The following is a 25,887-nucleotide window of genomic DNA, read 5'->3' as shown; positions in this document are numbered from 1 at the left end:
ATGCATCTGTGAAAATACCAGGCAACTGGCTGATGACGTCATTGATTTCCTAACATTTCTTAATTTTACCTGCTAATCTAAAGAAACCTGAATGTTGGGATCGACTTTTTACATATTTCTGAGTTTCATCAGGGAGAGACGCATCAAAAACCTTAATTAGTGGGAATCCTCTGAATAGCATGAGGAATTTTACGATGGAAACCAGTTTGTTGGTATATTTGTGAACTCTGCTGTTGAATCCTATCGTGAATGAAGAGACGACTTTAGGCTGTGTTTGAGCCTCCAGTGGGAAACGTGAAAGTTGGATGTTAAAACTCTGTTTGCAATTCAAATCATCATGCTGATCATTCCAGGTATTGTTGTCTTTGTGTATTTCTCCATCAGCTGTTGGTTCCTTGAATCGGCTTCTGGCTAAGTTTTAATTTTTACGTTTGTAATGTTTTGTGTTTGCCTCGTTTTGCAAAATGACATCAAAACTAAACATTATTTTGTTGGAATTTCAAAAATAAATTTTAGTAAAGGATTTTAAAAGTGAAACTGCACAGATTTGTTTCACACAACACAATAATTCAAATGTTTTTCATAGTTCATTTTGTTGTTTTAGTTACTGAAAATACCAAAATCCAGTTTATCCTAAAAAATAATATTACATTTAACAGAAACGAAAACTTTTTAATCCTGGAACATTAAGGAAGGATGGTTGTATTTACAAGGAAAGTAAAACATGCTAAATGCTGAAGGACTTGCCTGCCCTGCTGTAGTGAAACATATTTAAGGAAAATTGAGTGGAAGGAGAAATCATGCCAGAAAAAGGTTCAGAAAAAGGTCAACCAGCTTTTATAGAGGATTCTTGTAGCATTTAATTAGAAAATCAAGGTGAATAATTGAAGCTGCTTGAAATGTGAAGTTTCCGGTCAATTTAAAGACATAAAGTATTGTGTGGATGAACTGAGTGAAGATTCTGATTTGAGTGACAGTGATAAATATATCAGGTTGGGAAATAATTTAAAGGGCCAGTATGTTTTTTTCCCGGCACAGAGTGTCATTTTATACCATAATCAAATAAATATGTTACCTTCAGTTGTCATAGAAAATCAGTATATATCAAATATGTTTTATAATAAGTTTGACTTCATCATTGAAATTGATATTTCAGTCTCTCTGTCTCTTTAAAAACTCCTGCTCTTTCTGAAACTCTGCTTTCAGAAAGCCATCGCAACATCGCTCCAGTTCGTTTTCATTTTTATTTTTACCAACGTTGTATTGAGAAGTAGCTCCTATAATGAGCTCAGCTGATGTTCCAGCAGGTGTTTGCTAATTGCTGCTGGCTAGTCTGAAGGAGCTGAGTGGAAGAGGGGAAGTTACTCTGAGAGGTGGAAACTAAACTGCAGCTTTGTTATTATAAAGTTTTATAAACTCTATAAGTGCTGCTGCCAGTCTTGACCAGGAATCTCTTAGAAATGAGATTTTTAATCTAAATGTTTGTTTCCTGGTAAAATAAAAGCTAATAATAATAATAATAATAATAATAATAATAATAATAATAATAATAATAATAATAATAATAATAATAATAATAATAATAATAATAATAAGTACTGTAATTCTTCATGATATGGAATTTGATGTTTTGGGTTATGATTATGCTGTAAAACCTCCAGTTAAGGTTTGTTATTTGGAGTTGTTTATATTAATGCTACATTTCCTAAAAAAAAAAAAAAAAAAAAAAGTGGAAAAAACTAATTAGCAACAAGTTTCTTACTGCTGCATCAACAACTGTTACCACGGTAACCCAAGACTATTCAACCACATCTGAACAAAACGCAGTCACTGGAAACCCAGCCTCTGTTCTGAGTAATCTGTAGGAGTTAAGCAATAACCAGAATCTGTCTGCTTATCATGTATATCAACATTACACTGTTACCACAAACAGTGCTGTATTTTACAGCCTTGAGCCACAATCCTTGTAATCTCATTTGACGAACCAAGAATTGAAACACTTCAGGGGCTCCAGAGATTAAATGTTTCCTGACCTTTGGCTCGACATTTCTCCGCCGGGTTTTCCTCTTTCATTAGAGCTGCTGCTCTTTGAAAACCTTCAGGACGCGATCAGATAGCAGAGCGCGGTTCACCCCAGCGCACCGCAGCAATTAACAGAAATGTAGAAACTCCAGCTGCGATTTTGTTACAAATGTGCGCGAAACTTTGTCAAAAGGAAATAAAACAAAACAACACAATTTCACAATCGCTCCGTTTTTATTGAATAAGAACTGCAATTAAAAACATGTGAATAACTTCCATTGTGTGAAAAGTCATTAAAAAACATCATCCTTCTGCCACTTCCTGTTTGGTTCTTCGTCTTTTCTGCCAGCAGTAACATCCGGATGTTGATCACATGACTCGTGATGCAAAAACAGGGTTTCGATTGCAGATTGGTGAAATACATTAAACCACTTCATCCTATCGCAAAAGTGTTTTTCCATTGAGCAAATTAATTTTTGTAAATCCAATTTGCACATAAGCCGCACCGGTGTCTATGTGCCTACATTGAAACATGAGATATTTACAAAGAAAGACGGTACACAGAAAGTGTTTTAAACATTTTAATAATATGCCGTAGCTTTTCTTTCTGAACAGCAGCAATATAGCAAAACAATACTAACAGGGCTGGTTTAAATAACATACGGTTAAAAGTCACGGAGAGCCGTCATCCTCTTCCTCAGTGTCTGTTTCCTTCTTTATCGGCCAGCTCGATTGCTTTTAACTTGAAAGCTGTATCATATGCATTTCTTCTTGCATTCTCCATGATGAGGGTCTGTTCAAGCTAATTTAATTCATGCACAAAGCACGATGTTACATTAGTCTTCCTCTACAGATATATTCCAGCTGTCTCACGCTTCCCTTTTTTGCTCCAGCGCCTCTAGTGGCCATTAGAAAAAAATTCATAAATAAGCCGCATCGTTGTACAAGCCGCAGGGTCGAAAGCGTGAGACAAAAGTCGCGGCTTATAGTCCGGAAATTACGGTAATTTTATCAATACATTCTGTCACAACCGGCCCATTGAGGACATTCGTGATCTTGATTGAAATTATTTTAACTCCCTTGCACTACATTTATTGTTTAAATGTTATTCTTTAAATAAAATAAGAAGCTCCATGTCTTTGCAGTTTATGCTCCTCTGGTGTTTGAGTTTTCCGTGATGCCTATTTATATTAATTTATTGCTTGCCATACTCTGTTTAGTTCCGTGTAATCATTATTGTTCAAAAGGTGTCACCATATAAAATCAACCTAAGTTTATTCTTGTTTTGTTTCTTGTGTTTTTATTTATTTCTCTTAGATTGTTTATCAGTTTTTTCTTCTTCACTTTTAGATAATTTGAGTTCCTGTTCAGATTCTGTTTATTATTTTTCATCCTCCTTGAATTTACCTGTTTCCGTCTCTTACAGCTGCAGCTGGTTTGTAATCAACCGCCTGCATCTTGTCAGTAATCACACTCAGCATTTAATCCCGCTGGATTATTTCCTGCAGGATTATTCTGCTATCCTGTCCGCTCACTTCCTCCGTCCATGTCCTGCTTTTCCTCCTGTAAGTTATGAATTTTCACCAATATTTTGCTGTAAATTTGAGCACTTTAAACTACCAACATGACAGACGGTGCTGATAAATAATAAGTAAAGGATTTTTAAAAAGCTAGGATCAATTTTATGATTATCTTGTGTTTTATTTGGGCCACAAAACATAAATATCCATAATATTTGATGTCAGAATATTTTTTAAAACTGTCATAAAAACTTTTTTTCCCTATGAAATAACAGCAAAACTTGTAATTTTTGTATTCTTTTCCTCAATAAACTAACCATGCAACACATACTGAAACTTTACAAAAATTCTAGTTTTGTATCACATTCTATCAAAACAAAACCACCAACACTCACGACTTTGATTCACTCATAGAAAAGTAGAGAATAACATAATTTATTTGCTGCTGTTTTTCATTTCATTCCATTATGAGTCTGACAAACTGAAATGACAGAAAATAATCCACAATTTATTAATAAAGATTAAAATTTACTGTTGAACTTCACATTTTTCATTTTAGCAATAATGTATCAATAATGTTTGGACTCTGATTTAGAGGTTATTAGTAGCTTTGAATCATTTGGTCACTGGACGATGAACCAACAAAGGTTTCCTTTAATCTTTAGGCACAAAATCCTGGTAAACGAAAACCACAAATCTTCTTTGATATTCTGCTAAATTTAAAACGTTAAAAACACTTTTGCATTTGTGGTGTGTCTAGTAAGGAAGAAATTAAGTCAAAATCGCACATGAATAAGCTTGTTTACGAGATAAGTCAGTAAAAATCATGTCAGTGACGGATGAGAACATTTAAATGAGATTATATTATGAATAATGAGGCGCTGGAGCTACAAGCCCTTTACAGTTGAGAACAGGAGAAACTGCAGTCGTCATCATCTTACTGCCTTCTTCTTCATGGTTTGCGTCAGCAGTAACATCCGGTTGTTGATCATGTGACTTGTGTGATGTGAAAAACGTGTTGTTCATTGAAGTTCTGCTAAAGAAACTAATTTTGATACAGACAAGAAGAAAAAAGAAAAGACCTCATCCCAATCAAAACGTGTTTAATTAAATTAAAATCAGCACGTTTTCATAGGCAAATTTATTGTTGTAATTTAAATTTTACAATCGATAATGGAGAAAATGTTGCGATCATGTTAGCTGTACGAGTATCGAGGCACAGCAGCAGATTTTGCATTGTGGTTCTCAGGAAATCTTTTATATTCTGGTCATATTTACAACTCTGGTGCTGCCAAGTTGAGTCCAGCTGTGAGAGAAACAATATGGAGGATCTCACTGTGTGAATAACATGAACATTGTGAATGTTTCACAATCTGAAAAAGGCTTGAAGCAGATGAGAAAATTCATATACTGTTTGATTCTTCTTGCAGCTTATTAATAATTCCTGTTATTAGATGATCAATTTGTGTATAGAAGTGATTAGTTGAGTTTCGGATCAATTTAAGACGGATTGATTTATAATGAGGCAGTTCGCCTCATGCTCTTTGGTGTCATCATGACGTCTGTCTGTGGAAAACAAAACAGTTTTTCGTTTGATGGTTTAAATGTTTCTCACTGATCTCAACTTTCTGTTGAATCTACAAAAACTTTGTGATGCAGGTGTGTTTTATATGAAATGCTTTTCACTCTGGCTGTTCAAGAGCCCTGAGATTTATTACAAACTTAAGGTTTTTTTGTTATCTGTTGTATCTTAACTCTGTTCCTGTGTGTATTTTGTTATGACAGAATAAACTTTGGCTTATTTACTGGGAAGAATGGACTGATAACAGAGGTTTCAGAGGAGGAGTTTTTCTTCTCCTTTCCACTGAAACTCCTGTGAACCGGGTTTGATTTAGAGACGGCGGTACCAATTAACCCAGAAAAACTCCCCACAGGAGAGAGCTGTGAGGGAAACACCGCGTTCATGACCGAAATGATTTAAAAGAAGAATTGTATGTTTTAAGTTTCACTTGTTTTCCTCTCACTCACTAATCTCTGAGAATAAATTATTCTACTACTCTGATTTTATAAGTAAAATATCTAAAGACAAATGCACATTTCTCTGATGGTCTCAGCGTTTCACTATAATTTTTGAAAGAATATTCCTTAATTTCTTAGTTTATAAAGCTACTGTAAAGTAAAAATAGTTTATTATGTCTCTTAATAATTTTATTTAATTCTTTTACTTATTTAACCACATTAGTTTTGTTCAACCTGTTAGAGTATGAGGCCAGAGAGTCTCTGCAGAACCAGTTAGAAAAGGTTTTCTGTTGACCTCTGCCTGCAGCATACATACCACAACAAGGGTCAGTATTTGTTAACAGAAAAGAACAGATAGTTTAGATAGAGATAGTGGGATGGAATAAGCCCTGAGTCTTAAGAAGTTTCTCTATGGGAAACCACCAGCTCAGAGTTTTAAGAAACTGGTGCACCTGCTGGATATTCTGGTTTGACGATGTTCTTGTTATGCAAAATTGTTCCATTAGTAAACCTGATTTTTGGAAACTCGCATATTTGAACAGGAAGATGTTTATCATCCAGTGTGGTCACATGGCTTGTATATTGATCAACTGAAACTGAAGTGACCACATTGTGTAACATGAGTTTTATATATCGTGAGGGTTTGCAGCTGTTTGTTCTCCGTCTGCAGACGAAGTAAAGCTTTGCTCTTTGCCATTTGCCAGAGTCTCAGCCTGATCTGTTATCATACAGATTTTTCTCCACAGCTACTCTTGTTTTTTTTTGTTTTTTAAACGTATTTCAGACATTCTCCATTTGTCTTATAAAACGTGCTGGACTAATGATGTTTCATTCAATTATTAACTTGGACGTCTTTAGTTATAACTACTAGTACAGATTTATTCACAGTTGCACGTAATCTTTCTTAATCTGTTGTATGCATGGTGCTCAGAACAAATGTTGGTGCTAATTTAGAAATAATCTGTCAGAGAACAGCAACATGTGGATGTTTGATTTGTCAGAACAGCTGAGAGATCCCAGTCCAAACTGAACTGGACCACAGTGAACCAACTCATCTAAGAACGGGATTAAACCCAAACAAACCCGGTTCCAGTTTAAAGGTTGGAACCAGTTGGTTTTTTATCAATTTCATGTTTGCAGGGCAGCCATTTTAGATTTTGATGGATTTTTTTATTTTTTTTTCCCCACCAGGGGGTCTTTTTGTGGGCTCTAGTGTCCCTTATACAACAGTAGGCTGACAGGAAAGGGGTCTGGGAATCAAACCCGCGACGGCCGCGTCGAGGACTGAGGGCCTCCAAACGTGGGGCGCACTACCCTCTACGCCACCGGAGCCCCTTTGATGGATTATTTTGATGAGAAATGTTAAACTTGGTGACATGGATTTTTTATTCTTTCTTTCTGGAAAGTTTTTGTGAATTTTTACAACTTAAAACGTTGAAATGTTTACTTGATGGTGATGTTTTGTAGCCCAGGACTTTAAGTATAATTTTGACTATCAAAATGTTTTGCTACAGTTTGATTTAAAGGTCTTCTGGAAAAAAACTAAAATAAGACGAGACGAAACGAGGAGGAGAGCATTTTCAGCATCTTTTCTGGACCAGAACTGTTTGGTCTTTGTCATTTTTGGACTGGTTAAGATATTTTACTGTTAGAGATTCACTTATTCTTAATTGAATTTCTCTCTGTGGCATTTTATTTCACAATGAAACGAATGTTGAAGCTTATGTTAATAACTCTGTTGTACCAACGGTGCAAGCTGTATTTGTTTATCTTATTGTTCATCTTATTAAAAAAAAGAGCAATAACTGACTGATTTGTGTTTCGTTTTTGTTTTTTCCATCTCCAGACAGACATTTTTGAAAAAAATAAAATGAAATTGCTTTGAAACAGAATTAAAGAACAGCGTGAATGAGGAATATTTTTGCTTTTTAATAATGTTGCAGAAATATTTACCTTTTTTAAACTTTTTTGTTTAAAATAAAGTAAGACTTAATTAGATCAAACTACACTAAAACTTTAAACTAAGTATATCAAATATATTAATTTCACACACTGAATGTCTATTTAAATGTTTTAGTCTTGAATTAACCATAAAATTATTCATGTCATGATTCATATCTGGTTCAAGCAGAAACTTGTTTCTCATGGCAAAACATACTAAATGTAGATTTTGTGTTTATGTCAGTAATTAATAGAAAACATTTTATTTATCACAGCAGTCAAAGCTTTTTAAAAGTTTCATTTTTGTATTTCTATGAAACATTTTTGGCCTCTTCACGTCACCCTGACCCTCACTTACCTTCACTATTACACGTCTCTTCCTGAAACAAAGACTTTAAATAGTTCTCTGTTCCTCCTGCCAGCGGTTCTTATCTGTTATCCTTGCTAAGCTAACAAAGCATTCAGAGGTTTCTAGTTTATTGTCAAACCTGTTTTCCTTCATACCACAAACTGTACAATCACGCTCACACATAAAAACATGTAGTGGATGTATCTGTCCACACTTCCTGCTTGGAAACGCGGCGTTAGTTTACCGTTTTGTTTGCTTTTCTTTCGGTAAATGAAGGTTGAACTGAAACGGACTGGATTCAGATTTAACATACATGTTTTGAATTCTTGTTTATGAAAGCCTGTACTTCACACTCTGAGCTGCTAAACTTCACTTTCTTTCTGCATGGAGTTTGCATGTTCTCCCTGTGCATGGTGGGTTCTCTCCGGGTTCTCCGGCTTCCTCCCACAGTCCAAAAACATGACTGTCAGGTTAATTGGTCTCTCAAAATTCTCCCTAGGTGTGAGTGTGTGTGTGAATGGTTGTGTGTCCTGTCTGTCTGTCTGTCTGTCTGTCATAATCTCCAGCCATTTTATTAGGTGCACCAGTTTTCATCAGTTTCAACTTGATACTTTCAGGATTCAGTTGGGAAAAGTTTGGTAAAGTTCAAGCCGAGCATCAAAATGAGATGGATGAGTTTCTCTAGATTTGGCTGGGATTTTAACAATGGAGATGTTCTTCTGGTGATAGAAGGCCGACTTTGTAACTGTCTTTATGTGACTCTGAAAGTTCAGGTCAGAGTTCATCACTACTCCCAGGTTTCAGACTTGTTTTGTAGCAGTGGTAAAAAAAAAATAAACTTAAATATCTCCATTGTGTAACTTTATGACTACATTTTCCCAAGTTTCTCAAAGAATTTTTTTTTTCTTTTTTCTTTATCTGAGAGTTGTGATTAACGCCCAAATATTCAGGACTGAACAATCAGGAACACTCCCAAAGATGAAATAATCTATGAGCAAAGATATGAGGGAGTGAGAATGACTGTAAAGATGACTAAGGTCATTGTTTTTTCAGGCCATTTGTTCGGAGACAAAAACAAAAAGCTCCAACCTTGGAAAACCTCAGAGTGCGTCAGGAGATAACGATAAAGTTGAACTTATTAGATTCAACTTAGAGCTTCTAATGTCAACATGACCAGTTCTGGAAATGCTCCAGTCACATTTAACACCAGTTATCAATTTCCCAGCTGTCAAGGTTAACTGTTTACAACAGACATCCATCACTAAAAACAAATTCAGTTTGAAAACGTTAGAAATGCCTAACAATCCCCCAACTCCAAGTTTCTATTCTTTTAAGTGAGGAGACTGAAAGTTTGGTGTAAAATGATCAAACCGAATCTTTGCACTATTCAAAGTGGATTAAAGAGAAAACACTCAGGTAATCAGAAGGAAGAAGGGAGGGACAAGTTGGAGGAGGAAGCATGAGGAAGAGGAGGAGGTGAGTCAGAGTATAAAATGCTGCTGCGCTGCTTCAGCTGACTTCAGACATTCACTGAAGTTTCCTTGTCCAAGTTTTAGTTCCTGCTGAAAATAGCAACATGTTCGGACGGTGAGTAAACGCCTCATGCTTTCGTTTTTGTTTTTTCTGCTATCCGCCTGTTTTTACTGCCAGGTTTTACGTCAGGTTCACAACAACCGAAGAAATTAAATCATTTTTAAGTCACCGCTTTACCACCTGCTTGTTTATGAAAGCTGAAGTTTACACTTCACAACTGTTTAAGTTGTCACTTCAATTGATTTATTTTAATGGTTTTTGATCATATTTGTTTGAAATTCACTTCACTGATGCTGAGTTTAGAAAAAGACTATATAAAAGTTGTTCTTGTCTATCTTTTTAATCAAACTAACCCTTAAAAAAGGTGTTTGTGTTTTTTATTTACCTGTTTTACTTTATTTTTGAGCTTCTGGGTTTAAATTAACTCCGTTAAAGTAACTTCAGTGTTCCTGAGTGAAGCCCTCATCATCAGATTGCCATCATGAGGCTAAAAGCATCTCTTTGAACGTCTGCGCTGGTTTTCTATTGCAGCTCGTAGTTCTCTATACGTTGGGAAAGAAGAGACGCTTTGTGAGGTTTTTTCCCCCCGTTCTGTAGAGAAACACAAAGAAAGTCATTTAACCCTTCAGGTTGGGAAATGGTTTCCCCCAGCTGCCCCTGAACACACCTGAGACTCATCAGCAGCCATTTTCCTTCCGTCTTCACTCAGATTCCTCACAAATCTGATATTTTTGGTTGTTTTATCTCTCAGGAAGGTCTCTAAACGCTTCATAAAAATCCATATTTTACCTCTGATGGAGTCACAGAGTGAAAATCTGTAGTTTGTCTCTTGCTGTTTAACTTGACTGCAGCATTCAAACAAGCTGCAGTCAAATCAAACGGCTTTGCATTGGAGACGTGCTGAAATGTTTCTTTTTGTGTGTTTTAGATGTGTTGTTCTGCTGCTCTGCGCCCTCGCTGCTGTTTCCCTCGCAGCGCCGCTCCAAAGTAAGCCGCTACGTCACCAACGTCACCCAGTTCTGTTCACTGGGTTTACTGGTCCGGCAAATTACTGCAACGTCTGTGAAACCATCAACCACAATGCATGTTCACCAAACTCTACAATTATTTTCATAACTTTTAATATTCCTTTACTTATTACAGTTTAATCCCTGATGTACTCTCATTTCTGAGTCATTTTATAATTTATAAGTTTAAGTTGTATCTGCTCTACAGTTAGAACATAAAACAGCAGCAGATGAGTAATTTTGGATTATTTAAACTAGAGCTTTTCCCTCCACACTTTGACCAACCGGTAAAATCTTGAAGCAGAGAGAAAAAGGAAAAAGAGCAATCCAATCTTTAAAGTCAGCCCATTATTTGTCTTTTTATTTTAAGTTTCATATAAGTTCAGATAAATCTAGTTTAAGTCCCGGTAGCATTTAGCAGAATCCACATATTTACATTTATGATGGTTTAAAAAGGACAGGCTCCTGTTTTCTTTCCATGCTTTTAAGAATTAGCTCACTAAACAGGCATGTGCTCTTCTCTTTCCCATTTTGAATAGTGGCTAACAGAAAAGAGCTTGTGTTTACATTATATTTTAACTTCAGAGAAACAGAAAGCCTTGAATAAATACTTAAAAGTCCATATTTGATCAGTTTAGCAAAGCAAAGAATAAATTGCAAACTTCTTCAGTTGTATTTATTTTAAATAAATTTGAGATGTTGGATATTTTAGTTTAGATCCAACTAAATAAATGCACTGACATTGAGAATTGGGTATTTTTAATAATTTTATTGTGATCTTATATTGATCACAATATGAGATCTTTGAATGAGTTATTTATTTAAAGGCCTTTTGCCTTGAAGTGTGGCGTTTTTACAATCTGTTATTGTATCAAGAAGTATCACTAATCTTTATTTTTCTTTGTTTTACAGCAAGTGCTCCAGAAGATGGTAAATATCAATGTTTACAATTTTGATATATTGTATTTATTTATTTATTTTTAAAAAGTCCAATCTTTGGGAAGCGATTAACATCTTGAGGATGCAGCCAATCAGAGAAGAGAACATTTTCCGTTTCTAGCAGCTGCTGCCCCCTTCAGGCGGCGGCGGTCACTTCAGTTCTGAACTTCACCAGATTTCTCTTACAAACACTTTTTATTTCTTTTTTTCCTTTTTGCTACAGAGAGAATCGCAGCTCTGATGAAACACCTGAATGGTAACAAATAAATAATCTGTCAACAGTAATCCTGAAACAGCTGAAGGGTTTTTAATAATATCTTTTTTTAATTTTTTTTATATTTAGAGGAAGCTACAGACAAACCTATGACCTCACAGCCAGGTAACATAAACACTGACAGCACCAACTTTATTAAAATATAGAGAACAAAGACACACCTTGGACACACTGCACACATTTTTGTTTGTTTTGTTTGATTGTGTTGTAACCTGAGAGACAAATTATATAACTCATAACTACTGCGCTAAATAATATTTATTTGTATCTTTTAACTCATTCAGACTCTGATGAGACAACTGAGATCCCAGGTCAGCGTCAGATGAAACTCTGACATATCAGGATATATTTATATACTATTATATTGATGAGTTATAAGGTTTAATAACCAATAATCTGTTTTGTCTTCTAGTCGACTCAGATGAAGCTGACTCAGATGCTTCCATGACTGAAGGTAATATAAATATTTCATGTGTCAGTTTGTTGTTTTTAATCTTTTTTCAGTTGCGTAATTGCTTAAAAATAAAGGAAATTAATGTACTTTAATATGGAGATTAAAGATTTTCAGCCTTCAGTTTTCCAATTTTACATTTCCTGCCTTTTATTTTAGTGAAACAACATAATATTTAAACTTGGCATGAAATGGAGATAAGAAAGTTTCACCATCAGACAACGATAAAAGGAAAACAGATATCTGCTAAAAAAATAAATAAAAAAATTATAAGTATGAATATGTAATTTTAACTGCAAAGTTTATTCATAATTATTTACATTTTAAGAACTAATTTAATATCAATAATCTGGATTAGAAGGCAGATTATTTGCAGATATAACTTTTTTGTTTTGTGTTTTTACACTGTAGGAAGCAGTAAAAAATCTCAACAAAGCCAAAAATACAAAGTAATGAAAATGATAAAACAAACTAATTACACAGTAAGCAGGTTTAATCTCTTGCAGAAAGTATTTTTTTATCACCACTGGACTTTGTGACTTTAAAAGTAGTAATACCTTTAAAACATGTGAGGTGGCGCTATACTTACATCAACCAACTTTTTCTTTTTAACACATCACATTTTTACACGAGTATTTAGCCATTGTTATAGTTAAACTTATGAATAGTTTCCATATTCAGTGAACTGATATAGTTGTAAAGATTTACATTATTTCTGATGTTTTTCTTCTTGTTTGTCTCTGAAAAGCTCCAGAATCTGCTGAAGCCTCTGAGATTTCAGGTCGGTGTTTTTCTTTAAGTGTAAAGGAAATGTTTTTGTTTTAATTAAACATTATTTCTGATGTTTTTCTTCTTGTTTGTCTCTGAAAAGCTCCAGAATCTGCTGAAGCCTCTGAGATTTCAGGTCAGTGTTTTTCTTTAAGTGTAAAGGAAATGTTTTTGTTTTAATTAATTGAAGAAAAATGTTTATTATCTTATCTTTGTTTTTATATTTTAATACAATATGATGTGGCTGTTGCCTCACTGCAAGAAGGAATCCCAAGATCTTCATGGAGCTAGCATGGAGTTAGCATGGAGTTAGCATGGAGTTAGCATGGAGCTAGCCTGGAGTTACCATGGAGTTAGCATGGAGCTAGCATGGAGCTAGCATGGAGCTAGCATGGAGCTAGCATGTTGTCTCCTTGTGCATTTGTGGATAAATTATAAAATGTTTTAATATTTTGTCTTCCAGTGGAGAAAGAAGAAAGTGATGCAGATTCTTCTGTGGCTGAAAGTGGTAAAAACATTTAATCCACGTCTTTATCAGACATTGTTCTCGTTTCTTATTTAATAGATGTAAGTCTGGCACAAATTTTGCCTGAACGCTCCTGTTCTGTTTGTTTCTGAGGTACAGCAATAATGTTCCTGGGTCAGTTTGACCTGGGGAGTGTTTAATCATGCAATAAAGTCAGAAACCAAAAGATTCCTCCAAAACATTTCTGTATCTGATTATTGACTCCAATATTTCACTATTTGTGCAATGATGTTTTTTTATTTCTCATAAATTAAGGATCAATGCCAACAACCTACTCATTTTCTCATTTGGACATAAAAAATGAAAAACCTAGACACAAAAAAACAAACAAAAAAACACTAATTTTCTTGAAATTCATCTTTTGTAAAATTTTTAGATTACATTTACTTTTTTTTTTTTCAATTGTTGATCTTTATAATTGAACTTGAGACACAAACTGTTCAGGGTCAAATTGACCCGCTGATTAAAATCAAGATAAATGAGTTTTTATGTTTTCCTCCACTTCTGCTGAGTGTCACTCAGTGTGGGTGGAGTTTATCCACGGGAACAGAAAATATTCCCGTCAAAAGTTGGATGAACACCTGCTTTCTCGCAGTTTCCTGGTGAAGTAGAGAGAATAGTGAGAAAGTGGGTTAGTGTGTGTCGGCGTGTGCAGGTTTGTGTGTGTGTGGTGAAATATGGTTCTGAGCTGCAAGGAAACATATAGAATTGGACATTTTTAAATCTTTTTTTGCACTTTAACTTTACTGCCGGGTCAAATTGACCCAAATAGTATCTTGGTAAAAAGTAGATGCAGGAGGAGGTGCAAATGTGTAAAATTAATAAATTTTACATTTCTATATAGAGTGCACCTATTAAGACAAATAGAAAAAGTTTCATGCAAAAAAAATACCTCAAACTATTTAAAAAAAAACATTTTAAACTTTAAAACGGGTCAATTTGACCCGGAACATGAAACAGGAGGGTTAAAGGAAAATAAAACTAAAAACAGCATTGATCATCTTTCCAGTTCACAAATATTTCACCTACTAGTTTTATCAGTGGAATCTGACATGATGTGACTCGTTATTAATTGCAGATGAAAGCAAAGACACTTCTGAGAAAACTACAGGTAATATTTATTTCTCCTGTCTGAATCTGTGAGTTTCCCTGAAGCCTCACCTGTCCATGTTTCATCTGATCCTTTTTTCAGATTCTGCTGAATCAGATGAGAAAACAGATTCACCGTTTCAGCGTGAGTCTTCAGTTCACCAGCAGTTCTTACTCTTTTTGGGGTTTTTTTATTATAAAGATGCTTAAATTCCTTATTTTCTGTGTTTATCAGCCAGTTCAGTGGAGAGTGATGGGACATCGTCCATGATGAAGAGCTCTGAAGGTATTGCAGGAAAATTATTTTATTCATGGAAATTAGAACATATTAATAGGTAAAACTGTAAATCAGCAGATAAAAACTGATGCATTTTAGTTTTAATTTGTCCTTTAGCCAATGACTCCATGTTGTTTTCAAAGAAATTAACTATAACTTCTTCATTTTCGTATAGTTTAATATTGTTTCTATGTGTAAAGATCCTCAAAAAGTAATAAAATTCACTTATTTATGGGTTGTGAGTTTTCCATAAATTACAACGTTCAAAAAACTTCCAATCATTAAAAAAAAATAAAATAAAAACCTTCCTCCCCCCCAAAAAACAACAAAATAAAAGTTTCAGTCTGATCTGTGTCAACTTTATCTACAAAACACTTCACAACAAAAGCAAAAATAAATATTGGGTAGTTAATAAGAAAAAAAAAAACAATTAAAAATAAAATAAAGTAATAATTCAAAAGCCAAATGTGGGTCTTTAAATGCATCTTAAAAGTGTGGAGAACATCTGAGAACATCTGGTTGTTTGACGTTTTAAACATAATGGGGCAAGACTATTAAGACCCTTAAAAACCAGTACAACAATTTTAAAATTAATCTTGTAACAAGCCAAAAAGCCACTGGAGTGAATTTCTGCAACTCGACTCTGGAAAACAAAATGTTCTGAGAAGATTTTTAGTGAATCTGCTGATGCAGATCAAAGCAGAAAGGCGTAGTTAAAGTAATTCCTATCATTTATTGAGAATCAGGGAATTACAGTGAATTACAGGAATGAAGGTGGGCCTTAATATTTGATATTTAACATTTATGGTGCAACTATTAATGCATTTCAGACCAATGTTACTGTAAGCTGGAGAATAGATTTCTATCTGTAGCACCAACTTGATTTACGTTTCTTAATTTCTGGTTTTATTCAACAATATTCACTTTTTCAAATGAACAGCAAATGAGATTCACACACCAAATAAATAAATACTGGAGAAAATGTCATCAAGAATCCACAATGTCCTGTAATGTTTAAGTAATGTTGCGCCTACTGTATTATAATTTCATTTATTAATTTATTTTAATGTTATTCTGTATAATTGTAATGTGTCAGTTATGGTTCTATTAAAATTAATTTAGTCTTAGACTTTTGATATAAAATTGTTATTTTTCAAATCATTGAATACATCGACAAAAATGAAACACATTTTTTGTAATCTAAGGGAACATTTTAAGAGTAGTTCAAGACTGGATTTCTTCAGTCCCATGTGTTGTTATATGAGACAAAACAAAAAAAAAAAATCAATTAAAAGGATTTTTAGAAACTGGAAGGCCGACCAACTCCTAAAGATATATTGACATAAAGTGCATATTTTATTTTTTAAGTCTATAAATTACTTGAAACCTTCCCAGATTGTAATTAGTTAACATTACAGGTAAAATCCATCCACCAGTTTTACTGCCTTTGGCTTCAACATAAAGAAAATTAAATAAAATTTATGTTTTGATTTCACAGATGACGACGCTTCCAGTAAAAGTGAGTATTGATTTTATTCAACAGACTCATGATGATATAAAAAACAAAAACAGCAAATCAAGAATTTATAATCGTATAATCCAATAATCTAATCCGGTTTCTTCATGTTTACCTGTTGCTGGTTTTTCCTGTGTGCCCAGTCTTTGATAAAATATCTTTATTATAAGTTTAATTCTGTTCTCTGTTTGTGTTTTTAGGTGTTTCAGAATCATCTGAGGAAACAAGTCAGTTTAACCTTCATGTATTTTATTATTTAATGCTGTTAAAATCCACAAATTAAATGTTTTATTTTCCTCTTTTAGCTGCTTCAGATGAGGACATTGAACTGAAGTTAGACTCCCAGGGTAAGAATGTAAAGATTTATTTATTTATGTCTTCAGGTCAGAAATAACTGGTTTATTAATGAAAACAAAATAAAAAATGAAAATTCTTTTTAACATTTTGAGTATTTCTTCTTCAAATTGTTTTATCTAGTCTTTACTGTTTATTTTTAACTTTTTATTTTTCTAGTTGTTGGTGATAATCCTGAAACCTCTGAGGAGAAATCTGAAGGTGAGGTTTATTTAATTTAAACAGTTTTATGTGGGCCTTTCACAATAAAAGTTTTTGACAGACGATAAATTGTCCAAGAAATTATTGCGATAAACGATAATATTGTTCTTTTGAGACCATTTTCAAGTAATATAACGATAACAGTGTAATTCAAAATAGTCTAAACTTTGAATTATAATGAACGTTTAACACTGGAACCGGAAGACATTTTAAATATCCAGAATAAATAAACTAAAAAACAAAAACAACAAATAAAATTAATTATGAAGTCTCTGCAAATAAAACTGCCCTTCAAGGAAAGGATATTTGAGACCAAAACTGAGAACTTTATACTTTATTGAGTTTATTTTAACTTATAATATAACTATTTCATTTATTGCTTATTCAGAAAGGCTTAGCTTAACGTTGTCTTTATATTTTAATTGTTATTTTGACTCTCCATAGGTGGAGACAGACAATAGATTTTAAATGCTTTTATTTTGAAGGTGATCCTGATGAAGGCCCTGATGATGTGGCAGCAGGTCAGATTCACTTTTTTTATTTCATTGAATCCATTCGATATCTAAGGTTAAATTATCACATCCGCAAACTTTCCTTTTTCTGAAATGTTATTTTAAATAATTATTTTTTTCTCCATCAGTTCTGTCTGAAGAGCTCGACAGCAACTCGTCAGAGGAAAACTCAGAAAGTGAGATTACAATTAAAATTAATTATTTGAAACTGTTTTATGTTGTATTTTTACTCGTTTTAAATCTTTTTTTTTTCTTATAGCTACTACTGAACCCAAAAGTGGTGAAACATCAGAGGAGGAATCAGAAAGTAAAGATTACAGTTGTAGTTACTTCACTCAGACTTCTTGTTATGTTTAATATTGTTATTTTGCATCTTAAATCTTGTTTACTTTCTTTTAGCTGCTTCTGAAGACAAAGACAGCAAGTCTGAGGAAAAACCTGATGGTGAGATTTTTTACATTTAGATTAGTTTGTTTAGATTTTCGACCAAAACCAGATCAAGAAGAAATGGGGCAAAAACTCAAAAAAAGAACCAGAAACCATGACACTTTATTTCTCTCTAAATTAGAAAAAGAGTGAAGGATTTTGGAAGTAAACGCAGCTAAAAGTTTTTATCTGGCAGTAAAATCTTTAGGCAGTTGCTCTTTTTATCTAAGATCTTTGAATATTTTAACTTCTTCCCTTTTTTTTTATTTTAGTTAATTTTGAAGTGAGCAACGTTCGGATGCCAGAGGATCCGATTTAATAAAACATTAAATGTTTTATTCCATTAAAACTGTTTAATGAGGTTTTACTTCATAATCTTTTCTGTCTTTCAGTTGCTTCTGATCCGATGATCGTGTCAGACGAGGACACAAAAGGTGAATATGTCTCTAAAAAGACCTATTACACAAAAAATACATAAAATAACCTCTTATAACAGTAACATTGACTATTTTGGTAAAATATTTTATTTGGTTTAAGGACATTTATCAAGACGGGGATTTCCAACAGGAAGCTTCTTTTATTTTTTACCTTCCCCATCCTGGACGTAGTAAAAAAAGTTTTTCTCGTCCAACTTTATCTATCAAAGTCTGTTTGTTTGTTTAGTTTTGAGAACTACTCAACTACAACTACTCTTTCTGTATATTTGTGTTTATAAATATAAATACTTTCCACTTATAAGCAGAAAAGTATGGATTAGTAATTTTAATTTTCTAGAAACTGATCAACTTTACAATTATTGGTGGTTAATTAATTGGGGAACTGATGCTTTTGTAATAAAATATGTCAAAATTTGAGACTTTTTGGGATAAAACTACTGTAATAAGAGATTTATTTTAAGTTTTTAGGGGGTTTTTTGACCAGAAAGGGGCAATAAATGAGAGCTCTGAATAAATATGTACAAACCACTTACACTGATTGTATCTGGCTCGGCTTCAAGATGTTATAAAGATAGAATTTAAAACTAATGCAAGTTTAAATTCAATTAATTAAAAAAAATATTTATTGCAAAGGGAAACTAAATGTTGCTGTTCACATTTTAATTCACAATTTTTCAATGAATTTTTGTACAAAGTGAGAGCTGCAGAAAGATTTCCTGTAGCAGTCTGTATTCCAGCACCTTTGAAGACGCCTCTGACTGAAGACACTTTTTCTAAGACAGTCAGGGTTGGCCTTAATTTTCTTTATTTTATGTAAAGTGTTTTATTTTCTGTAAAAAATGTCAACTAAACAACTAAGTAGTCAGAAATCATGAAAAAAAAACGTAATTATTAACATATTAATATTTAATTTCACAGAATTCCACAGCCTTGAAAAAATGGAAGGTAACAAAATTTGAGTCTATTAACATTTAAAATTAAAATATTTTTATTTTATTAATAATTTCCAGCAAACTGAAACACGCCGCAGGAACGTTGCTGTGAAAACTTTTAAATTTAATCCATTTTTAAATTTTTGGTCTGTGATTTTCAGCTCATTAAATTTTTTGTTTTTGTTTCTGCAGTAACTGATGATTCAGCGCCTGAAACTGATCCGACCTCCGGTAAACATTCATCATTCTGTTTAATAAAAAGCAGCCAAAACTCCCACGTTTTCTTTGAATATTCTGCTCTATGTGCATATTTGTAAACTTATTGTGAATATAAAAGAAATTACAGTTTTTACTTCTGCTATTACGATGTAAGATTAATCTAGATGATTAATCTGTGGTCTCATCCTTGTTCAACTCGTTTGTGTTCATAAATAGCCGGTCTGACGGTAAATCTTTTGTTTTCTCATCAAGCTGAGCTTCTCTTCCTCCTTCCTCCTCCTGCATGCATTCCTTCTGCTCTGAAACGAGAGAGATGAGCAGCAGACAAAAGTTTCTCATGACTGTAACAGGAAAACACCTGCAGACATTTACGGAAACTATTTTTTGTTTTTTAGTGTTTAAAATCTTGGCTGCTGAAGCCGGAGGAGATACAACAAGCAGCACGAAGTCTTCAGTGTTTTTTGGTTTTCTTTTACTGGAGCCTAATTTTTAGGAATAGAAATGAGGAAATTACTTATTTTTAAAAAGAAAATGCTTAGTCAGCGCTGAAGAGAGTTGTAAGATAATATCTTTCAGAGAACATTTCTCATCACAACTAATCCTTAAAATCAGTCGTGTTTTTAATGGAACAGTTTCTAATATTTGGTGCAGCATGTTTTGCTTTTTGTTTTGCTTTTTGTTGAGTTGAACTGATAAAAATGCAGATTTCACCTGGATAAATTTGTTCCTTTTCATTAACTATAAAAACGCTCACAGCTGCAAAGCAAAGTTTTATTCTTAGAAGAAAAAAACTTTATGTTTTCTTTTGCATATTAATATCGTGAACCATATTCTACTTTGCAGATGTTTATGTATGTTTGTTAAATATTTTGCGTTAGTATTTATTGTTATTGTCTTTGAAGTATTGTTCTGTCTTTCTCCATTTTCAAAGACAAATTAATAAATTATCTTTTATGACTCACATTTAAAAAAACATTGGTATGGTTAGAGTTACTACTTTGTGTCTAATCCCTTAGATTAATTAACATTAATAAATCCAGCACCATCACAAAAACAAAGGCTGAAAGAATAAAAATGCTGCTGTACTCTCCTCAACCTTCCTGTTAGCTGCTGAAAATCTCACTCTCTTGATCTCTAAAAATGCCCTGTAACTTACTTTCACCAGATTTTTGGATGTGTGTATCCTTAGTTAGTGTGCTGATAGTGTTTATATGAGGTTCTTTCATTAGAAAAATCTTCTGTGAAGTTGAAAATCAGATGATTTCTGTAAATCTTTCCTTTGATCTTTTTAACTGTGAACTTCTGTTTCGAAGCGTTGGTTAATATATCTTCTCTGCCTGATGATTATTTTCCCTGTAGATATGGAAAACGACGAGTTTGAAGAAGAGCTTAAAGTTGAAGTGGGCGGTAAGTCGACGTTTTAAACAACTAAATTAAAGCAACAGTAAAGAAATATTTACATATCACAAACAGCTGCTGACATCATTAGTGCTACTCATATTGTTTATGCTACAACTTACATCTGTTTTCTACACGGAGAAACAAAATCAAGGGTTTAATAACAAATAAATTTGTATTTTTTTCCAGATGAAACAACTGATTCTAAAGGTAAGAGTGTGTGCTAATGTCAAATAAATAAAAAAACACCAGATCAGCTGGACGGTTTTCAACGTAATTTTAGTCGTTTCTCATTTGATGGTTTCTCCACTTGACGCCAATAATTTGACCATTTTTAAACAGACTGACATGTTCCACAGCAACAGGATGTAATCAGAAGATACTCGTTAAATTAAATTACTTTCTACAAGCCAGGATTTAATTGCCAGTGCAGTAATTAACCAATCAGATTATTGTATCTATTTGCTTAGTTTAATTCCAGGTGGCGACTAATTAATATTATCACATTTCACAACTTTACTGTCGTAATTTCATAAAGCCGAAGAAAACATTGTTTCATCATCATTCACATTAACTGGTTTGTACTGAACAGGATTAGATCTATTGGGAAAAAATACAAAATCTGACTTTAACTCAACCCTGAATTCTGAGATTAAAGTCAGAATTATTTTTATTATTTTATTTTTACTTATTAATTTTTTTTCAGTGATTCTTTTCCTCAGGTTTCAGACTGATCCACTCAAAAGTCATCAACTGGAGAGAAATGTTTTTTCTCCAGTTATTATCTAAAAACGTCACTATTATATTTCTACATTATATAATTTTCCTTTTTAATCAAAATTATAAACCTTTCATTTATTATTATCAGACATGATAAAAGTCATATCTAATAATTGGATTTGTTTTTTAAAGTCTGTATCTCTCTCACTAAGATTATTATTATTATTATTATTAATGCAAATTACAAAAGTAAGCTGATTTTATATTTGTAAATTTTAATCATCTACAAATGTAAATGTAAATACATTTTACATCTTTTTAATCTTTTCCTTCTTTTTAAACGTTTAAACTGTAATCCACCTGTTTTTTCTCTCAGATGAGGATGAACTGAGTGACGACGCTGATCTGACTGACAGCGGTAAATATCCAATTTTATAAACTAGCTGTAATTTACCAGGTTGTAAAATAATTTACTCTACAAAAAAAAAACACAATTTGAAGTATTTTTGACTAGTTTCTAGTCCAAATATCTTAGTTCTGTCTTAATTCAAGTGCATTAACTTGATATTAACTTATCAGAGAGATATAGAAACTTGTTTTTAGAAACTTGTCTGATATTGATATAAAACTTATAAAAATAATTCTACAGGCTGATTATTGTCTTGTTATAAATAAATTAATCTACCAATGGAACTAGTACATTTTAAAATCAATATAAAGAGATTATTGACATAAAACTAATTTCTATATATTTCTGATAAGTTACTTTTAAGTTAATGTCTTATTTTTTAACTATTTTTATATATTATTTAAAAATAGTTGGTGATTTTTGGTGTTTTTTCAGTGTAAATAGGTGATTTAATATTTTCCAGGTGCATACTACCATTTTATAGAACAATTGAGTAACTATGTTAACTTCAGTTATGATAAAAAATACTGTAAATCTTAAACGTAACTAAAAATTAATTTTGACACCTTAAAATTGGGCCTCTGTCCCTTTAAGAAGCACCTAATCTTTCTGACTTTGTGCCTTCAGGATGTCATCACAGCAAGGCCTTATTATCCAGTTTCCAACCGTTCTTAGGAGCTTTGGACTGAGGAGTAGTTAGCATGATGAGCTCAGTATTTCCACCAGCTGTTTGCTAATTGCTGCTGCCGCTAGTTTGAAGGAGCTGAGGCAGAAACTCAGCTGCAATAACATTAAAACATGATATAAAGCTCAAAACGCCTATTTAAATCCACTGATTTGGATAATTACCATGATTTTATGTTTTATTCTGTAAAGATATTTTAATATCTAAAGGAGCCAGATTGTTGACAGCCTTAAATAACTACTGATCATTTACGCTAAATCCACAGACACTCCAGATGATGACGACAAGAAGGAATCAGATGAAGTCACTGACAAAGATGTGGGCACTAACAACTTAGCTCTGGAAGTCGAGAAGGAGGCTACAGACGTGGCATCAAATGAGGAAGATGTACAGGATGAGGACGGCGACGAGAAAGAGGCAGCAGAGGACGCCCAGGCGATAGAGGAGGAGATGGATGAAGACGAGGGCGCGACCTCAGAAAGCGACAGCGAGGATGAAGATCAAACCGACAGCGAGGTTCCGCGTGATGGAGAAACTGATACGAACCAAACCGACAGCAAGGCAGAGAAAGACGAAGACGAGCTGGCGATTCTCGACGAAGAGATGTTTGAAGATGACTCTCAGACTGAGGAGCCGGACAACCTGGGTCCAAACACGCCCGACTCCACCGAAGGTAAACGGTGAAGGCTAACAGGTCAAAGTTCAGATATCAGGGCAGAGAACCTTCTCACATCTTACAATCCTACATTTTATCATAATTTATCATAATTTTAGACGACAGAGCCACTCAAAGCTGCGGTAACTCTCAAAACATTCTGTGATATTTATTTTTTCCATCTGTAAAAATCACATTTTAATGTTTATTTTTTAAAATATTCTGTGTAACGTCTAAAAGCATTTTTCTTAAGTCTAATTAATAAATAGTGCCCTCTTCTGCGCAATTAAATTTCGAGTTTTGAGGCAGTTTAGAGAATTTTAGTGAACAAATAAAACCACAAAGCAACTTTCTAAGCTTTAAGCATCTTTTTTATTTGCAATCAATCATCTAAAACCTGAAAGAGAATAAAAAGATTTGAAGATGAACCTTCATCTTTCCTCAGATTATTTTATTTAATGTTATTTTTGTAACTGACAATAGATATTAAAATGACTCATTGCTGGAATTCATCATTTTATAATTTTAAATTAGTAAAAAATAAATATTGTGCACCAAAAAGACAAACATTATGGAGGGAAATATAAAAACTGCGCTTAAAGTCACGCAGAGTATTGCAGCTAGCAAACTGTTTTAAAATAAAAAATAAATCTTCGGCTCAGTTAAACTGACTAAAAAGCTTTCTGGGTTGTAAAATCCAGACTTCAATACATAAATGCAGCAACATTTCAGTGTTTTAACCAAAATGTATATCTGCACTTGGATGTATAATGATTTAATTTAATTTGTAATTAACAACAAAATGTCTCTTTTTTTCCAACCAAACTTTCAGCACTGGAAAGTTATCCAGTGTTACTGTTTTTATTTTGACTGTGACAGCTTAACACTAATATTAAATATATTTGCAAAATGTAAAACAAGGCAACGTTAAAGAGAACAGAACGGTAATGTTTAACGTTACCATAATTTAAAGTTAAACAGTCCAAATGTGACATGTCAGGTTTTGTCCTGTTGCAGCACAAACGTCTGACATGGACCTACTTGATGACTCCACTCCCGCAGGTAGATTTCCTTTGTTTTAGACTCAATATCTGACTGAATTTAATTACTGGTTTGTTCTGAAATGCTGTAATATTATAAAAATAAACATATTTATTGATGTTTTTCATGCTAACTAAAGTAAACTTCTGTTTTCCTGTACCAGCTGGGAGCCAGACGCCCAGTCTCTGAAGCTCTCTGATGACAGGTATCACCGACAATAAAAAAATAAAAACATTTTTGATCTGTTCATGAAACGAGCTTGGATTTAAGAGGAAATGAAATATCAGAATCACACAAATATATTATTTCTTACATCATTTTTGAGTTGCAAAAAGAAACTTCAGTTGATTTTAATAGATTTTTTTAGGCTATGTGTAAAGGAGTTTATTATCTGAACATCAGGATTTATAAACGGGTTTGCAATATTTTATGTTGCTAAAATATGTTACGACATAACTTCTGCTTTACCACAATTATTTTAAAAAAGCGGCTTTAATTATTTTAGAAAATAATTTAAAAGTTTCTAGAACGTCGAAGCTTTTGTCCGTCCTGCTAACATAATCGGGTAAATGAACTTTCTGATGTTGTTTCCTGACAGAATGGCGCTCCGGTGTCTCCATGGTGATTTACTGCTGCCATGACAACAACAAACTAACCTGAAACTAAACTCAGCTGTCTCTTTGTTTTGTGTCTTTTTGATTTGAGGCTGCCTTTGTTTTTTATAAAGAGATATTAGTAAATATCTTCTTTCTCCTCCTTGTTCTTCTCTGGGGTCTCTTTTAACTTTAGCTCATTTTCTCGCCTGTCTGCAGAAATATTATCCCCAGCTGCTGATCTTAGATCTGCTCTGTGGGTCTGATTTCACACATTAATGTGTACATACAGACAACCGTTTACTTTACAAACATTAATGATTATTTTTACAAGAAATTGATGAATGTCAAGTCCTTCACTGTACACAGAAATTGGCTAATAAAGTGTGAACTGTCAGAAACTGCCTGAATTTTTTCTGAGAATAAAAAGTCTGTTTTTCTTAATCATTTTGTGAACATAACTTAATTTCAAGTAATTTGTCTTCGTCCACTTACTTACTTTGTTTATGAATGATATTCCACAATATAAATTTTCAGAATAGAAACACCAAGACTGAGGAGAAGATAATTTCTGTTTTAATGTGTTTTGGGTTTATTTTTGCTTGTTACTTTTGGATTAAATAACATTCAAAATGTGATGTAAAGAGCGTAGATTCTTCTGAGAGATGCAACACGACGTCACTTCCTGCGTCTGAGTCGCCATTTTGATTGGCGGAAGCAGCTTTCGTTGGATATTATTGGATTCAAAAAGGTGATGAAACAGTAAAAAGAAGCTTTTCATTACTTCCAGAGAAGGTGAGTAAAATTTACTAAGCATCGAGCTTCGGCTAATATCCAGAGAAAACCCAAATCATCTAATACGGCACTTTATTCATTCAAATGTCTAACAATAACCAAAACTGTGTTTTGGACTGATTGCTGTAAAAATAAAAGAGGTGCTTTATGACAGATCCATTCTCACAAAGTATGAAATGTAACTACAATGTAGATTTGCAAATATATGACAGCAAGACAAACATTTTCCCAACTTTTTCCACCTTTAATGTGACCTATAACCTGTGCAATGCAATTGGA

At 33.3% G+C, this 25,887-nt stretch overlaps 2 protein-coding genes and 1 long non-coding RNA gene across 7 annotated transcripts in view; 2 read left to right on the top strand and 1 right to left on the bottom strand.

The window, feature by feature from the left end:
* Positions 1 to 25,887, bottom strand: part of LOC122843843 (gastrula zinc finger protein XlCGF57.1-like) — a 697,541-nt gene that overhangs the window by 456,863 nt on the left and 214,791 nt on the right. The gene's annotated exons all lie outside the window — the stretch shown is intronic.
* Positions 3,538 to 6,791, top strand: LOC122843899. Its single transcript, XR_006372789.1, has 3 exons — positions 3,538 to 3,587; positions 6,563 to 6,661; positions 6,753 to 6,791. It is a non-coding gene; the product is annotated as an uncharacterized LOC122843899 (long non-coding RNA).
* stm (starmaker) lies at positions 9,360 to 25,257 on the top strand. 5 transcript variants are annotated; one of them, XM_044138980.1, is made up of 30 exons: positions 9,360 to 9,438; positions 10,313 to 10,371; positions 11,304 to 11,321; positions 11,554 to 11,586; positions 11,674 to 11,709; positions 11,889 to 11,915; positions 12,017 to 12,058; positions 12,927 to 12,959; positions 13,287 to 13,331; positions 14,428 to 14,460; positions 14,542 to 14,583; positions 14,674 to 14,724; positions 16,214 to 16,234; positions 16,432 to 16,458; positions 16,537 to 16,578; positions 16,745 to 16,786; positions 17,272 to 17,307; positions 17,427 to 17,474; positions 17,558 to 17,605; positions 17,698 to 17,742; positions 18,117 to 18,158; positions 19,080 to 19,106; positions 19,286 to 19,324; positions 20,672 to 20,719; positions 20,900 to 20,920; positions 21,807 to 21,848; positions 22,790 to 23,197; positions 24,197 to 24,241; positions 24,384 to 24,425; positions 24,819 to 25,257. In XM_044138980.1, the coding sequence occupies exons 1-29, from the start codon at positions 9,428 to 9,430 to the stop codon at positions 24,407 to 24,409; spliced, it is 1,437 nt and encodes a 478-aa protein (XP_043994915.1). In that variant the 5' UTR covers positions 9,360 to 9,427; the 3' UTR covers positions 24,410 to 24,425; positions 24,819 to 25,257. The 5 variants fall into 5 exon arrangements, with proteins under 5 accessions (XP_043994915.1, XP_043994914.1, XP_043994916.1 ...); XM_044138979.1 differs by lacking the exon at positions 12,927 to 12,959 and adding an exon at positions 12,804 to 12,836; XM_044138981.1 differs by lacking the exons at positions 12,927 to 12,959; positions 19,080 to 19,106 and adding an exon at positions 12,804 to 12,836.

This window comes from Gambusia affinis, linkage group LG14, assembly GCF_019740435.1.
Source record: "Gambusia affinis linkage group LG14, SWU_Gaff_1.0, whole genome shotgun sequence".
NCBI classification, from domain to species: Eukaryota; Metazoa; Chordata; class Actinopteri; order Cyprinodontiformes; family Poeciliidae; genus Gambusia; species Gambusia affinis.
Note: the sequence above shows the minus strand (reverse complement) of the source record. Positions and strands in the feature narration are given on the sequence as shown.

What these genes read in the sequence shown, in the direction of transcription:
- stm (XM_044138980.1), top strand. An exon ending in ATCAGAGGAGGAATCAGAAA is followed by an intron (nt 17,606 to 17,697) that starts GTAAAGATTACA and finishes ACTTTCTTTTAG; the next exon opens with CTGCTTCTGAAGACAAAGAC. An exon ending in TGAAACTGATCCGACCTCCG is followed by an intron (nt 19,325 to 20,671) that starts GTAAACATTCAT and finishes TTTTCCCTGTAG; the next exon opens with ATATGGAAAACGACGAGTTT.